The sequence below is a fragment of the Hyperolius riggenbachi genome, chromosome 9 (assembly GCF_040937935.1).
Source record: "Hyperolius riggenbachi isolate aHypRig1 chromosome 9, aHypRig1.pri, whole genome shotgun sequence".
NCBI lineage: Eukaryota > Metazoa > Chordata > Amphibia > Anura > Hyperoliidae > Hyperolius > Hyperolius riggenbachi.
This window is the reverse complement of record NC_090654.1, coordinates 58,818,577-58,835,535: the sequence shown is the minus strand read 5'-3', so window position 1 is coordinate 58,835,535 and position 16,959 is coordinate 58,818,577. Positions and strand designations below refer to the sequence as shown.

The 16,959-nt window shown below is 47.2% G+C and overlaps 1 protein-coding gene across 1 annotated transcript in view; it reads right to left on the bottom strand.

The window, feature by feature from the left end:
- Window positions 1–11,400: 11,400 nt before the first annotated feature.
- LOC137531600 (galectin-1-like) overlaps window positions 11,401–16,959 on the bottom strand; it is a 49,788-nt gene continuing 44,229 nt past the window's right edge. The window contains exons 3-4 of the mRNA XM_068251543.1: window positions 14,430–14,601; window positions 11,401–11,772 (exon numbers count right to left, since the gene is read on the bottom strand). Of these exons, the coding sequence (XP_068107644.1) occupies window positions 11,629–11,772; window positions 14,430–14,601 (316 nt within the window). The 3' untranslated portion in view covers window positions 11,401–11,628. The remainder of the gene's footprint in view (window positions 11,773–14,429; window positions 14,602–16,959) is intronic.

Sequence of the window (16,959 nt, the reverse complement as noted above, 5' to 3'; positions counted from 1 at the left end):
TCTTCTCTCCGCTGCTCCCCTCCTCCTGCACACATGGCCACTTTTTCTGGGGACATATCCCCCTGGCTACATATACCGGGACATATACCCCTGCCTACATATACTGGGACATATACCCCTGCCTACATATACTGTCTGGGACATATACCCCTGCCTACATATACTGTCTGGGACATATACCCCTGCCTACATATACTGTCTGGGACATATACCCCTGCCTACATATACTGGGACATATACCCCTGCCTACATATACCCCTGCCTACATATACTGTCTGGGACATATACCCCTGCCTACATATACTGTCTGGGACATATACCCCTGCCTACATATACTGGGACATATACCCCTGCCTACATATACTGTCTGGGACATATACCCCTGCCTACATATACTGTCTGGGACATATACCCCTGCCTACATATACTGTCTGGGACATATACCCCTGCCTACATATACTGTCTGGGACATATACCCCTGCCTACATATACTGTCTGGGACATATACCCCTGCCTACATATACCCCTGCCTACATATACTGTCTGGGACATATACCCCTGCCTACATATACTGGGACATATACCCCCTGCCTACATATACTGGGACATATACCCGTGCCTACATATACTGGGCACATATACCCCTGGCTACCTGTTCTGGGGACATCTCTACCCCTGGCTACCAGTTCTGGGGACATCTATACCGCTGGCCACCTATTCTGGGGACACCTATAGACCTGGGGCTACCTATTTTTGGGGAACCACTGCTGTCAGATTGAGTGTATTTTGGGGAACTGCTGCCAGGTGAGAGGTGTCTACATATTAAGGGGGCATTCTGCCTATTTATGTGAAAAGCTGTCTATTTATGTGCCTCATGACTGCTGAATTTGTCTTGTTGCGGGCCTCATGGTTACTGACTTTGTCTTGTTGGGGGCCTCATGATTTGTTGGGGGCCTCAAGATTGCTGAATTTGTCTTGTTGGGGGCCTCATGATTGCTGAATTTGTCTTGTTGGGGGCCTCATGATTGCTGAATTTGTCTTGTTGGGGGCCTCATGATTGCTGAGTTGGTCATGTTGGGGGCCTCATGATTGCTGAATTTGTCTTGATGGGGGGGGCCTCATGATTGCTGAATTTGTCTTGTTGGGGGTCACATGATTGCTAACTGCGAGACTATGGAAAAAGCTGAATCATCATCATATGAGACAATAGCATTAAACCTACTTTTTCTGCTTTTTAAAACAGAAAATGAAACTGGGAGGTTCTAAAAAAAATGAATAATTTTTTTCAGGAGTACGATGGATGAAATTGTTTATCTTCACAGTTTATTTTCAACTTAATTTTCCATAATGTTCATGTATGAGTTAAAACGTTTGTATTTAGTTTAAATTGCTGTTGGCACTTTGTGATAGTAAAGTGACTTTGCAGTTTGGACACTCGACCTCCAAAAGGTTCGCCACCATTGTCCTAATCTAATGTCCCACCATTGCTTAGTTCATGTAAACTTGTCTCCACCCACGACCACACCCACATTCTGGTTCATGACCACACCCATTTTTCGGCGCGGCGCGCTACGCGCGCCGCATGACGTAGCTCCATTTTTTGGCGCGCTACGCGCGCCACACAACACCAGCCCAAATTTTTAACTCCCCACTTTTTGCCCCCCCCTGGAAAATTTTCTGCGGACGCCCATGATAAGTGTAGATAGCGTGCAAAGTCCCGCACGTAAAGCAGCGCCATTAAACTCTATGCAAAGTGCACCAGACTTTGCTAGCGCAAAACTTTTGATCAGCTGTGCACTGCGGTGCTAACGCAGTTGGCGCTTAAACTTAGCATGCCTAAACTTATCACACCTAAACTTATCACACCTAAACTTATCATGCCTAAACTGAGTTTAGGCATGATAAAGGGCTTTTCACCAGGTTGCTAACTGTTAGCACCGCTTTGTGAATCAGGCCCATCATGCCTAAACTGAGTTTAGGCATGATAAAGGGCTTTTCACCAGGGTGCTAACTGTTAGCACCGCTTTGTGAATCAGGCCCGATAAGTTTAGGGGCTCGATTCACAAAGCGGTGCTAACCCAGTTAGAGACTTTAGGCATGATAACCATTGCACCACTCTGGTGAAAAGCCAGTTTAGGGGCTTGATTCACAAAGCGGTGCTAACAGTTAGCACGCTGGTGAAAAGCCCTTTATCATGCCTAAACTCAGTTTAGGCATGATAAGTTTAGGTGTGATAAGTTTAGGTGTGATAAGTTTAGGCATGATAAGTTTAGGTGTGATAAGTTTAGGCATGCTAAGTTTAAGCGCCAACTGCGTTAGCACCGCAGTGCACAGCTGATCAAAAGTTTTACGCTAGCAAAGACTGGTGCACTTTGTATAAAGTTTAATGGCGCTGCTTTGCGTGCGGGACTTTGCAAGCGATCTAAACTTATCTAAACTTAGCATGCCTAAACTTATCACACCTAAACTTATCACACCTAAACTTATCACGCCTAAACTGGCTTTTCACCAGCATGGTGCAATGGTTATCATGCCTAAAGTCTTTTAGGCATGCTAACTGGGTTAGCACCGCTTTGTGAATCGAGCCCCAGGTGTGATAAGTTTAGGCATGATAAGTTTAGGTGTGATAAGTTTAGGCATGATAAGTTTAGATAAGTTTAGATCGCTTGCAAAGTCCCGCACGCAAAGCAGCGCCATTAAACTTTATACGAAGTGCACCAGTCTTTGCTAGCGCAAAACTTTTGATCAGCTGTGCACTGCGGTGCTAACGCAGTTGGCGCTTAAACTTATCATGCCTAAACTTATCACACCTAACCTTATCATGCCTAAACTTATCACACCTAGGGCCTGATTCACAAAGCGGTGCTAACAGTTAGCACGCTGGTGAAAAGCCCTTTATCATGCCTAAACTCAGTTTAGGCATGATAAGTTTAGGTGTGATAAGTTTAGGTGTGATAAGTTTAGGCATGATAAGTTTAGGTGTGATAAGTTTAGGCATGATAAGTTTAAGCGGCAACTGCGTTAGCACCGCAGTGCACAGCTGATCAAAAGCTTTACGCTAGCAAAGACTGGTGCACTTTGTATAAAGTTTAATGGCGCTGCTTTGCGTGCGGGACTTTGCAAGCGATCTAAACTTATCTAAACTTAGCATGCCTAAACTTATCACACCTAAACTTATCACGCCTAAACTTATCACGCCTAAACTGGCTTTTCACCAGCATGGTGCAATGGTTATCATGCCTAAAGTCTTTTAGGCATGCTAACTGGGTTAGCACCGCTTTGTGAATCGAGCCCCTAAACTTATGGGGCCTGATTCACAAAGCGGTGCTAACAGTTAGCACCCTGGTGAAAAGCTCTTTATCATGCCTAAACTCAGTTTAGGCATGATAAGTTTAGGTGTGAGAAGTTTAGGTGTGATAAGTTTAGGCATGATAAGGTTAGGTGTGATAAGTTTAGGCATGATAAGTTTAAGCGCCAACTGCGTTAGCACCGCAGTGCACAGCTGATCAAAAGTTTTGCGCTAGCAAAGACTGGTGCACTTCGTATAAAGTTTAATGGCGCTGCTTTGCGTGCGGGACTTTGCAAGCGATCTAAACTTATCTAAACTTATCATGCCTAAACTTATCACACCTAAACTTATCATGCCTAAACTTATCACACCTAGGGCTCGATTCACAAAGCGGTGCTAACCCAGTTAGCATGCCTAAAAGACTTTAGGCATGATAACCATTGCACCATGCTGGTGAAAAGCCAGTTTAGGCGTGATAAGTTTAGGTGTGATAAGTTTAGGTGTGATAAGTTTAGGCATGATAAGTTCAGATAAGTTTAGATCGCTTGCAAAGTCCCGCACGCAAAGCAGCGCCATTAAACTTTATACGAAGTGCATCAGACTTTGCTAGCGTAAAACTTTTGATCAGCTGTGCACTGCAGTGCTAACGCAGTTGGCGCTTAAACTTATCATGCCTAAACTTATCACACCTAAACTTATCATGCCTAAACTTATCACACCTAAACTTATCACACCTAAACTTATCATGCCTAAACTGAGTTTAGGCATGATAAAGGGCTTTTCACCAGGGTGCTAACTGTTAGCACCGCTTTGTGAATCAGGCCCCTAAACTGGCTTTTCACCAGAGTGGTGCAATGGTTATCATGCCTAAAGTCTCTAACTGGGTTAGCACCGCTTTGTGAATCGAGCCCTAGGGGCTTGATTCACAAAGCGGTGCTAACAGTTAGCACGCTGGTGAAAAGCCCTTTATCATGCCTAAACTCAGTTTAGGCATGATAAGTTTAGGGGCTTGATTCACAAAGCGGTGCTAACAGTTAGCACGCTGGTGAAAAGCCCTTTATCATGCCTAAACTCAGTTTAGGCATGATAAGTTTAGGTGAGATAAGTTTAGGTGTGATAAGTTTAGGCATGATAAGTTTAAGCGGCAACTGCGTTAGCACCGCAGTGCACAGCTGATCAAAAGCTTTACGCTAGCAAAGACTGGTGCACTTTGTATAAAGTTTAATGGCGCTGCTTTGCGTGCGGGACTTTGCAAGCGATCTAAACTTATCTAAACTTATCATGCCTAAACTTATCACACCTGGGGCTCGATTCACCAAGCGGTGCTAACCCAGTTATCACGCCTAAAGGACTTTAGGCGTGATGACCTCTTCACCACTGAGTTAGCACCGTTTTTGGCTGCACTTCGCGCGAAGTTATCGCGCGCAAAGTTTTGCGCGCGCACCCGCACAGGCGCGCGCGCAAAGTCCCATAGGGTTTAATGGGCGCATCGCGCGAAGTGAGGGGCGCTTCGCGCGCACGCACGCGGGAGCGCGCGCAAAACTTTACGCGCGGAAACTTCGCGCGAAGCCCTTCTTATCATGCCTAAAGTGACTTTAGGCGTGAAGAGGGCCTTTTCACCACGGTGCTAACACTTTGCACCGCTTGGTAAATCGAGCCCTTAAACTGGCTTTTCACCAGCATGGTGCAATGGTTATCATGCCTAAAGTCTTTTAGGCATGCTAACTGGGTTAGCACCGCTTTGTGAATCGAGCCCTAGGTGTGATAAGTCTAGGGGCTCGATTCACAAAGCGGTGCTAACCCAGTTAGCATGCCTAAAAGACTTTAGGCATGATAACCATTGCACCATGCTGGTGAAAAGCCAGTTTAGGCGTGATAAGTTTAGGGGCTTGATTCACAAAGCGGTGCTAACCTACTTAGCACGTCTAAAGCCTTTAGACGTGCTAACCAGGGTGCTAAGTAGGTTAGCACAGGATTTCTCAATCAGATCGCGCGCCAACTTTGACAAAGTTTTATGCGCGCTAAGTCCCATAGGCTTTAATGGGCACTTCGCACGGAGCGCCCTGCGCTCTGTGCAGTGCGCGCGTAAAGTTTTGCGCGCGTAAAGTTTTATGCGCATAAAGTTTTATGCGCGAAAAGTTTGTTTAGACGTGCTAAGGGGGTTTTCACAGGCGTGCTAACAGTTAGCACCGCTTTGTGAATCAAGCCCTAGGTGTGATAAGTTTAGGTGTGATAAGTTTAGGCATGCTAAGTTTAGATAAGTTTAGATCGCTTGCAAAGTCCCGCACGCAAAGCAGCGCCATTAAACTTTATACAAAGTGCACCAGTCTTTGCTAGCGTAAAACTTTTGATCAGCTGTGCACTGCGGTGCTAACGCAGTTGGCGCTTAAACTTAGCATGCCTAAACTTATCACACCTAAACTTATCATGCCTAAACTTATCACACCTAAACTTATCACACCTAAACTTATCACGCTTAAACTGAGTTTAGGCGTGATAAAGGGCTTTTCACCAGGGTGCTAACTGTTAGCACCGCTTTGTGAATCAGGCCCGATAAGTTTAGGGGCTCGATTCACAAAGCGGTGCAAAGTGTTTGCACGCTGGTGAAAAGGCCCTTATCACGCCTAAACTCACTTTAGGCATGATAAGAAGAAACTCGCGCGAAGTTACCGCGCGAAGCTCCCATTAAGCCCTATGGGACTTTGCGCGCGCGCTCACGCGCGTACGCGCGGTAACTTCGCGCGAAGAGCAGGAAAAAGCGGTGATAACTCAGTGGTGAAAAGGTTATCACGCCTAAAGGCCTCGATTCACAAAGCGGTGATAACCCAGTTATCACGCCTAAAAGACTTTAGGCGTGATGAACTTTTCACCACTGAGTTATCACCGATTTTTCCTGCTCTTCGCGCGAAGTTACCGCGCGTAAGCGCGTTCGCGCGTACGCGCGTAAGAGCGCGTGCAAAGTCCCATAGGGTTTAATGGGAGCTTCGCGCGAAGCGGCGGGTGTTGCGCCAAAAGTTGGGGGGTCGGCTTGTATGCGAGTCTTCCCTGGTGGTCTAGTGGTGGGTGGTCGGGTGGTCCGCGCCCCGCTCCCCCCCCTCCCCGCTCCCCCCGCGGCCGCCGCTGCTATTTTACCTTCTTAGACAGCGGCCGCTTCCTAATCCGCGTTCCTCTTATTTCTCAGAGTGTCAGTGTATCACAGCAGCGCGCCCGGCGCTGCTGCTGTGACGATGCAGGGAGCGGCTCAATTGATAAGACACATCGCCCCGTGTAGATGGGGCTTTAGTTAGTCGCCCGCATTTGCATATAGTGTGTACCTGAATCCTATATCAGCAAGTCCTGACAATTGGGGCATTTAGCACACATGATTAGATATACCAGATTGGTGGATTCACAGGAAAATGTGCCTTGTACTCTGTACTCCTGTTGTGAATCTGGTATCGTTAACCTGTCAGTGGAGTAAATGTGTCTGCAGGTCCCACACCTTTTTTGTCAGCAGGGTGATTTTCCGTTTTGTTGTGGCCTATTCAAAGCACTCCTGACAATCATCTGTTTTAGATTGTGTGGTTGCTATGTTCTCCTATGGCACCTTTCACACTTGGGGCTCGATTCACCAAGCGGTGCAAAGTGTTAGCACCGTGGTGAAAAGGCCCTTATCACGCCTAAACTCAGTTTAGGCATGATAAGAAGGGCTTCGCGCGAAGTTACCGCGCGTACGCGCGTTCGCGCGTAGGCGCGTAAGTGCGCGCGCAGCACCCGACGCTTCGCGCGAAGCTCCCATTAAACCCTATGGGACTTTGCGCGCGCTCTCACGCGCGTACGCGCGAACGCGCGTTCGCGCGGTAACTTCGCGCGAAGAGCAGGAAAAAGCGGTGATAACTCAGTGGTGAAAAGGTCATCACGCCTAAAGTCCTTTAGGCGTGATAACTGAGTTATCACCGCTTGGTGAATCGAGGCCTTGGAGTGGATCCGAGATGAAAAACTAACTATAACAAGTAACTTGTCTATATATATTATCTAAAGTTTACTTTAGATAGTTTACACAGCATATCTAGCTGCAAACAGCTTCAATAAAATATGATTATTTCTTCCTGTGATACAATGACAGCAGCCATGTTGTTTGTAAACATCTTCAGCACTCAGCCTGTAAAAAAACAAAACTAATCCCCCCTTCTCCTCCCTCCTCCCCTCTTTCTGAAATCTCTGGATAGTAATACCTCCCCTCCTCCTGCCCAGACTGAGCTCCCATGAGCCCTTGCCACAGTGCCAAGGCTCTCTGAAAACCTGTGGGCGAGGCTTGTTTCGTTTATAGGGAATTAGAGTATTAAAACAAAAACAAAAAAGTATTTGGCTTGAGGAATGCCCTATAAACAAATGGAAAGGAACACAATTATGCTATGAGTAAAAGTTCATCTCGGATCCACTTTAACGCATTTTAACTGAAATCTTTTTCACAATGCACTTCTATGGAACAAACGTGTACTAATGCACACTAACGCACACCAACTGATTAAGTGTAAATGGGCCCTTAACCTTTCTGAACCTGCCCCATAGGAATAGCATTCCCTGTATTGCAATGATATTGCCCGTTGCATGTGTAAGGGCCTCTACAGTTCCCTTTTTAAGCAAAGAGTCCCTCTAAACTTTTTTGATTCTCAACAGACAAATAAGTTTCTGTGGATGAGTAAATTCCATTTTGGGCTTTCGAGAAGAAGGTCCCCACATGCCCAGCTAAGTGAAGCCCAGTATCTTGTGCACAGCTCTTTTCTGTGCATGAGATGCTGAGCTGGGATCCATTGGGTGGACCTCACTTGTACATGGTCGGTCAGGATGCACAGGATGCATCCTTGGTTGCTTGTGCACAGCCTGGAGCTGTTAGAAGAAATTTATTTGACTGGCGCAAGTCAAATTAATTTAGCGTGACCCTTTACAGGAGCTATGGAGTGCAAGAGGATCTAGGTACAGTTGGTCAGAAATGCCGATTTCTGATTCTGCCGATTTCCAATCTTCTGATTTAGGTTTTTTCCAAGGAGTCTTTTTTTTTGTCATTTTTTGCAAGTGTATTGGACCAATCAGAGAATGCAGATTTTTTTCGTAATCGGAATACCACAGAAATTTTAGGCCAATGACAAGACTCAGGAAAACTTGGTAGCATCCAAGTTTTGTGAGTGGTCTAAAATTACCGCAGCAGTACAATTTTCGTGGGAAAAAAGTCTACATTCTCTGATTGGTCCAATGTTTCTGAGTTCTGTGATTGAGCTAAAATTACCGAGTTGCGGTATATCGGATTTCCGTGGGAAGCCTCTGGAATATCCAGAGCAACCTTTCTCAACCTTTTAACCTTAGCGGGACCCTGCCAGGGCCGGATTACCGACCAGGCAACAGAAGCAGTTGCTTGGGGCCCCATTCAGAGTCAAAGGGGCCCCACCAGCACATAATCCAGCTCTCGCCATCCTGTCGAAAGACGCCACCCGCTGCTGTCTTCAGAGACAAGCTCTTCTCCTGGGTCCCCCTCTTGCTACTGTGCGCTCCTCCCTCCTCTCCCACAGAGAGCCACAGCTGCAGCGGGCAAGAATGATAGCAGCAGATGACAAACGCCCACTCACCTATCCGTGATCCAAGCGATATAGGTCCCGTCATCCAAAACCCATCTGTCTCTGTTACAGTGTCCCCTCTGGCTCTGAACTTCCTGATTCTCAGATCAGACAGGAAGTAGGAAGTAGTAATAGTAGTAGTAACAGAGCGGCGGCACTCTAGAGGAGACAGATGGTCTCCGAATGACGGGACCTCTATTGCTTGGATCGCAATAGGTGAATGTGAGTCATCTGGTGCAGTCATTCTCCCCCGCTGCGGCTGCCCATCTCTGCAGGACTATCATATTCACGGGGGGGGGGGGGGGGGGACCCTGGTTGAGAAAGCCTGATCCAGAGGCTCTACACTACCAAAGAAAGTACTGTATCTAACTTTAAAAAAAACAAACTCTTCAGGTGTTGACCTCCCTGGCGGTAACCCCGAGCTGAGCTAGGAGTAGGAAAACATTGCCCAGAGTGGTAATCCTGTGCTCAGCTTGGGACAGTGAAATGCCTGTGTTTGCTGCAGTTTAGAAGTCCCACGGGCGATCGGTGCTGCGCAGCGGGACTCCAGCCTCCCTCCCCGGCATCAAGCTTTATTCTTCGGACGCCGGGATCCCCATATTCCTGCTCTTCTTCCGAGGTCCCAACGGCCAATCAGATTAGGAGAGTAGCTGTGGTGCGGTGTGACGTAGGGTCCGTGTGATGTCGGAGGGGGTGGTGCGGGAAATTTACAAATCCTTAAAGGTTATTGGACCATTTTTTGCATGTATTGTATACAAATGTGTCAAATACATTTGAACCCAATGCATAGTAGCCATTTGGTTCCCTGCTGCTTCTGAACAAGTGCTGTGATCTGTGTGATCTGCCTTATTCTTTGGATTATTATCTGTTACCGATTTTTGCATGGATTTTGACCACTCTCTGCCTGCTGCCTGTACCGACCTCTGTCTCGATTTCAACTATTCTGTTTGCCTGCTGCCTGTACTGACCTCTGCCTGGATTTTGACTATTCTCTTTGCCTGTGGCCTGTACCGACCTGTGCCTGGATTTGACTATTCTCTGCCTGTCACCTGCCCGTCACCTGCTATGGTGTCAGCCTCAAGCCGTCTCACACCAGGAGCACTGATGGAGTTTGAGGACAGCGATCCTGATCTGCAGTCGCTGGCGGACTCGAGTGACAGCGAAGCACCTGGAGATCTGTCATCTAACTCGGGTAGCAAGAGCGACAGTGACTTCATCACCACCGACACCAATATTAGTGATGTATGGGTTTGGTGCCCAATTGACACTAATCATGCTCCGCCACCGCCCCAACGTTTCTCTTTTACTGGGGAGCCTGGCCTGAAGATAGAGTGCGAGCACAACACCCTGGCCTACTTGCAGCTCTTTTTCAATGATGCTGTCATTGAGAAAATAGTAGTGGAGGCAAACCTCTGCGCCACACAAAAACTGCCTGCTCCACAAGGGCGCTTTTCAAGGAGCCAGATCTAGAAGCTGGTCACCAAGGAGGACTAGCGACTTTTCCTCGGACTGATTATTATGCAGTGGGTGGTGGGGAAGCCCCTGCAGAAATGCTATTGGTCTACAAATAAGATCATTGCTACCCCTTTCTGTGGCACGGTAATGTCTGAATACCGTTTCGGACTTATAATGAAATGTTTTGCATTTTGCAGACAATGACACCTTTGATGAGTCCACCCACCCTGCGCCAAAGCTCAAAAAAATTGGGGAGGTTTATCAGCTGGTAGTTGACAACATCCGTACCTCAGAGGGACATAAGTGTTGATGAAAGCCTGATGACCTACAAAGGGAGACGGAGTTGGATTCAGTAGGCGAGAAATGCTAACAACTTTCGCCAAACAAAAACTCAAAACTGGGGACATTGTTGCTTGGCAGAAGGGAAAAATGTTTGCTGTCCGCTGTCGTGACAAGAAAGATGTCTTTCTCCTTCGCACAGTACATGACACTTCGACTGTCACCACCAGAACAAGAGGTAATTCTTCGGCAAGCCTCAAGATGTGCTGGATTACAACAACACCATGGGTGGTGTGGACAGAGCCGACCAGGCGATGACTTTCTACTCCGCAGTCCACAAACAGAAGAATTATTACAAAAACATATTTTGGCATCTCCTGGAACAAAGTCTGTGGAATGCGTACATCCTGTACAAACAGTGCAGTGACAGGCCAGTAACTCATGCAGATTTTATCTGGAAGATTTGTGAATGTATCTGCATTAAGTATCAGACCTCAACAGATGCCAGAGTTGAGCGCCGTGCCTCCTACATACATATGTACTGCTCTGATTGTAATGTTGCCCTGTGTGCCATTCCCTCCCTGTTTTAAGATATACCACACGCGGGAGGTGTATTAGGTATATACTGTACTGTATGTACATAGTGTATTATAATCGAGTGCCTTATTTGTACAGTTTTGCTATTTTTTCAATTTACTGATAAATGTAATTATTTCAACAATTTTGTGTTCCAGTCTTTTATTTATATGCAGAATGTCTACCAGGCTTTTATTCTGACATATTTTGGTGAGTTATGACTTAAGAATTGGACGCCTAATATTCTTGAAAAAAAAATGTACCGCTTTTAAACTCATAAATCCAGACGGAAATGCACCGCCAGGGAGGTTAATGTTTTTGCTTTCACAGGTCTTCATAGCCATTTTTCAGCAGCATTCTCCAGTTAGAGGCTGCCACATGGGTGAGAAAGAGGTCTACAGATGGAAAGAAGACCTGTCTATGCTGCTGGGTTCTTATTTATTCTATTGAGAAGCTTGTGAGCTGGAGACCCATCAGGGACACATATGAGATCTCTTCCAATGGGAAGCGTAATGGAAATGCGAATTGTTCTCCTGATGATAAACATACAACAATGCCGTCCTCCAGGTACCTAAAGAAGACCTGAAGACAAAGGAGACACAGATTTAGTAACTACGGTTCTTCACTGGACAGCACAAGCATAGGAGAATGTAAATGTTCCAGCAAACCTGGACTTTTCAGGAACACGGTAGGAGTTGCTGAAACCGTAGTTAATTAACCTTACTTACCATTTGAAGAATTGCAGTCACACAGGCATGCTTCTATGGCAAGATTTTTTTTTAAATAAATACAGGGGAAACAGGGATTTTTTGTGTACGGGCTCTTTTTGTCTTTTGGCTCCCCAATAGACCACAATGCTAATTTGCGGTTATGGGGGCAGTAGATGCTTAAATTTGTTGCAGGCAATCAGCAATAGCGTGGCCTCTTAATGCCATGATATAGGTGAGTGCACAAAGAGGCAGGGACAGCAGAAACAATCGGTAATGAGTTTGGGTATACGATAGCCAAACTCTTATATCAGTGGGTCAAGTAAATGCATCAGTAATGAGTTTGGCCATGGCCGGCGCTACCATAGAGGCAAAGGAGGCAGCTGTCCCAGGGCCCCAGAGCTTGTAGGGGCCCCCAGTGGCTACAAGAGGAAAAAAAATTCAAATCGACCTTATAGTTTTTGAGAAAATCGATTTTAAAGTATCAAAGGAAATAAAATACACATTTAAAAACCAGCCGACTTTAATGGTTAATAGCAAATCCACCTTAAATTCTAGAAACCCTATTTGCAGGATATGTTAAGGAGATCATTGGGAATAAGAGGAAAAAACAATTTTTCAAAAAGACCTTATAGTTTTTGAGAAAATCGATTTTAAAGTTTCGAAGGAAAAAAGTATACTTCTAAATGCGGTAAATGTCACTTTTAGTACCTAACGGTAGTGTAATTTTACATGTATCAAAAGAAAGAGCAATAAATTTCCTGACGGGGTTTCCAGGGGGTCCATACGCAGCCGCAGCGCTTTGGCCAGGGATTGCTATACAGCCGCAATATGGCTGTATGAAGATCCCTGGCATTTTTTTCCTATTTTCCCAATTTTTTTTTTTATGTTTATAGTGTGGGAATTTCCCAGCCTGAGCCCCCATCTACCACCCTCCCAGCCAGAGCCCCCATTTATCACCCTCGCAGCCAGAGCCCCCATCTACCACTCTCACAGACAGAGCCCCCATCTACCACCCTCGTGGCCAGAGCCCACATCTACCACTCTCCCAGCAATAGTCCCCATCTACCACTCTCCCAGGCAGAGCACACATCTACCACTCTCCCAGCCAGAACCCTCATCTACCACTCTCCCAGCCAGAGCACACATCTACCACTCCCACAGCCAGAGCCCACATCTATCACTCTCCCAGCCAGAGCACACATCTACCACTCTCCCAGCCAGAGCCCTCATCTACCACTCTCCCAGTCAGAGCCCTCATCTACCACCCTCACAGCCAGGGCTCCTATCTACCACTCTCCCAGCCAGAGCCCTCATCTACCACTCTCCCAGTCAGAGCCCTCATCTACCACCCTCACAGCCAGGGCTCCTATCTACCACTCTCCCAGCCAGAGCCCTCATCTACCACTCTCCCAGCCAGAGCCTCCATCTACCACTCTCCTAGTCAGAGCCCTCATCTACCACCCTCACAGCCAGAGCCCACATCTACCACTCTCCCAGCCAGAGCCCTCATCTACCACTCTCCCAGTCAGAGCCCTCATCTACCACCCTCACAGCCAGGGCTCCTATGCACCACTCTTTCAGCCAGAGCCCTCATCTACCACTCTCCCAGTCAGAGCCCTCATCTACCACCCTCACAGCCAGGGCTCCTATCTACCACTCTCCCAGCCAGAGCCCTCATCTACCACTCTCCCAGCCAGAGCTCCCATCTACCACTCTCCCAGCCAGGGCCCTCATCTATTACTCTCCCAGCCAGAGCTCCCATCTACCACTCTCCCAGCCAGAGCCCTCATCTACCACCCTCACAGCCAGAGCTCCCATCTACCACTCTCCCAGCCAGAGCCCTCATCTACCACTCTCCCAGCCAGAGCTCCCATCTACCACTCTCACAGCCAGAGCACCCACCTACCACTCTTACAGCCAGAGCCCCCATTTACTACCCTCATAGCCAGAGCCCCCATCTACCACTCTCACAGCCAGAGCCTCCATCTACCACTCTCCCAGCCAGAGCCCCCATCTACCCTTCTCCCAGCCAGGGCTCCTATCTACCACTCCCACAGCCAGAGCCTCCATCTACCACTCCCACAGCCAGAGCCCACATCTACCACTCTCCCAGCCAGAGCCCACATCTACCACTCTCCCAGCCAGAGCCCCCATCTACCACTCTCCCAGCCAGAGCCCCCATCTACCCTTCTCCCAGCCAGGGCTCCTATCTACCACTCCCACAGCCAGAGCCTCCATCTTCCACTCCCACAGCCAGAGCCCACATCTACCACTCTCCCAGCCAGAGCCCACATCTACCACTCTACCAGCCAGAGCCTCCATCTACCACTCTACCAGCCAGAGCCCACATCTACCACTCTCACAGCCAGAGCCTCTATCTACCACTCTCACAGCCAGAGCCATGTCTCATGTGATCGTAAATATGTCTAGCAACATTATTGAGATTCTTTCGTGGAACGTCCTGGCTATATTATAAAAAAAAAAGTCCTCACTCCCCTCATCCTGTATTTCTCCAGTGTGTAAACTTACCCAAGTCTCTGCCCCCTGCTGGAATGGGAAGGCATCTTTCTTCATTACTGCGCCCCAAACATTGCCCTCTTTTGAATTGAGGATTAATTTTTTGATGTCTCCGTGTTGGTCGAATCGAGGATTGCAGTGTACGGCATAGTTGTCAGCATCTTTTCCCACATTTATAGAAAAACTAAAAAAATAAAGAATGAGAGTCAATCGTGCCCATACCTCACATCCTCCATTATGTGAAACATAAAAGCAGCTCCTCCTCAGACATGATACTGATCGGACATCAAATAAAACTAAACAATAACATAGCCAATGTATCATCAATTAAATCATACATGACAACTATGTGCTGTGCAGTGACACCTCCCTCTGGGAAGCACAAGAACACCTCATGTTACTGCCCTCCCTCATCCTTGCATGTAACAGTTCTCTACTGTAGAACCTAGGCCCTCAACACGTGTACCCCAGGGGGTGCTTTAGTTGGGCTCAGGGGGTACTTGAAATCGTCATGGTCAATTATATATTGTTTTAAGATTAAAATATATATATATATATATATATATATATATATATATATATATATATATACAGTGGGTTGCAAAAGTATTCGGCCCCCTTGAAGTTTTCCACATTTTGTCACATTACTGCCACAAACATGCATCAATTTTATTGGAATTCCACGTGAAAGACCAATACAAAGTGGTGTACGTGTGAGAAGTGGATCGAAAATCATACATGACTCCAAACATTTTTTACAAATCAATAACTGCAAAGTGGGGTGTGCGTAATTATTCGGCCCCCTGAGTCAATACTTTGTGGAACCACCTTTTGCTGCAATTACAGCTGCCAGTCTTTTAGGGTGTGTCTCTACTAGTGTTGGGCGAACAGTGTTCGCCACTGTTCGGGTTCTGCAGAACATCACCCTGTTCGGGTGATGTTCGAGTTCGGCCGAACACCTGACGGTGCTCGGCCAAACCGTTCGGCCACATGGCCGAACTAAGAGCGCATGGCCGAACGTTCCCCGAACGTTCGGCTAGCGCTGTGATTGGCCGAACGGGTCACGTGGTTCGGACCCGAACGCGCTCTGATTGGCCGAACGGTCACGTGGTTCGGGTAAATAAATACCCGAACCACGTCATATCTCCGCCATTTGTCTGTGGGTTTAGCTTTGGGTAGGCAGGCAGGGTAGTTCGCGCTCCAGCCACGCTAGCCAGGGTCCCCCCTGTCATTGTGTCACTGCTGGGAACAGTAGTACACCGCTTGCTCAGCCACACTATATAGCATTCTGTTTACTGCCACTCTGTGTACCTCGCTCAGCCACACTATATAGCATTCTGTTTACTGCCACTCTGTGTCTGCTGGGAATAGTAGTACACCGCTTGCTCAGCCACACTATATAGCATTCTGTTTACTGCCACTCTGTGTACCTCGCTCAGCCACACTATATAGCATTCTGTTTACTGCCACTCTGTGTCTGCTGGGAATAGTGGTACACCGCTCGCTCAGCCACACTATATAGCATTCTGTTCACTGTTCTGTGTCTGTTTGGAATAGTGGTACACCGCTCGCTCAGCCACACTATATAGCATTCTGTTTACTGTTCTGTGTCTGCTGGGAATAGTGGTACACCGCTCGCTCAGCCACACTATATAGCATTCTGTTTACTGTTCTGTGTCTGCTGGGAATAGTGGTACACCGCTCGCTCAGCCACACTATATAGCATTCTGTTTACTGTTCTGTGTCTGCTGGGAACAGTAGTACACCGCTCGCTCAGCCAGAGTATATAGCATTGTGTTTACTGCCACTCTGTGTACACCGCTCAGCCAGACTATATACCATTGTTTACTGACACTCTGTGTACACCGCTCAGCCAGACTATATACCATTGTTTACTGACACTCTGTGTACACCGCTCAGCCAGACTATATACCATTGTTTACTGCCACTCTGATTCTGCTGGGAACAGTAGTACACCGCTCGCTCAGCCAGACTATATAGCATTGTGTTTACTGCCACTCTGTGTACACCGCTCAGCCAGACTATTTACCATTGTTTACTGACACTCTGTGTACACCGCTCAGCCAGACTATATACCATTGTTTACTGAAACTCTGTGTACACCGCTCAGCCAGACTATATACCATTGTTTACTGCCACTCTGATTCTGCTGGGAACAGTAGTACACCGCTCGCTCAGCCAGACTATATACCATTGTTTACTGACACTATATAGCAGACTATATAGCATTGTGTGTACACCGCTCAGCCAGACTATATACCATTGTTTACTGACACTCTGTGTACACCGCTCAGCCAGACTATATACCATTGTTTACTGCCACTCTGATTCTGCTGGGAACAGTAGTACACCGCTCGCTCAGCCAGACTATATACCATTGTTTACTGACACTCTGTGTACACCGCTCAGCCAGACTATATACCATTGTTTACTGCCACTCTGATTCTGCTGGGAACAGTAGTACACCGCTCGCTCAGCCAGACTATATACCATTGTTTACTGCCACTCTGATTCTGCTGGG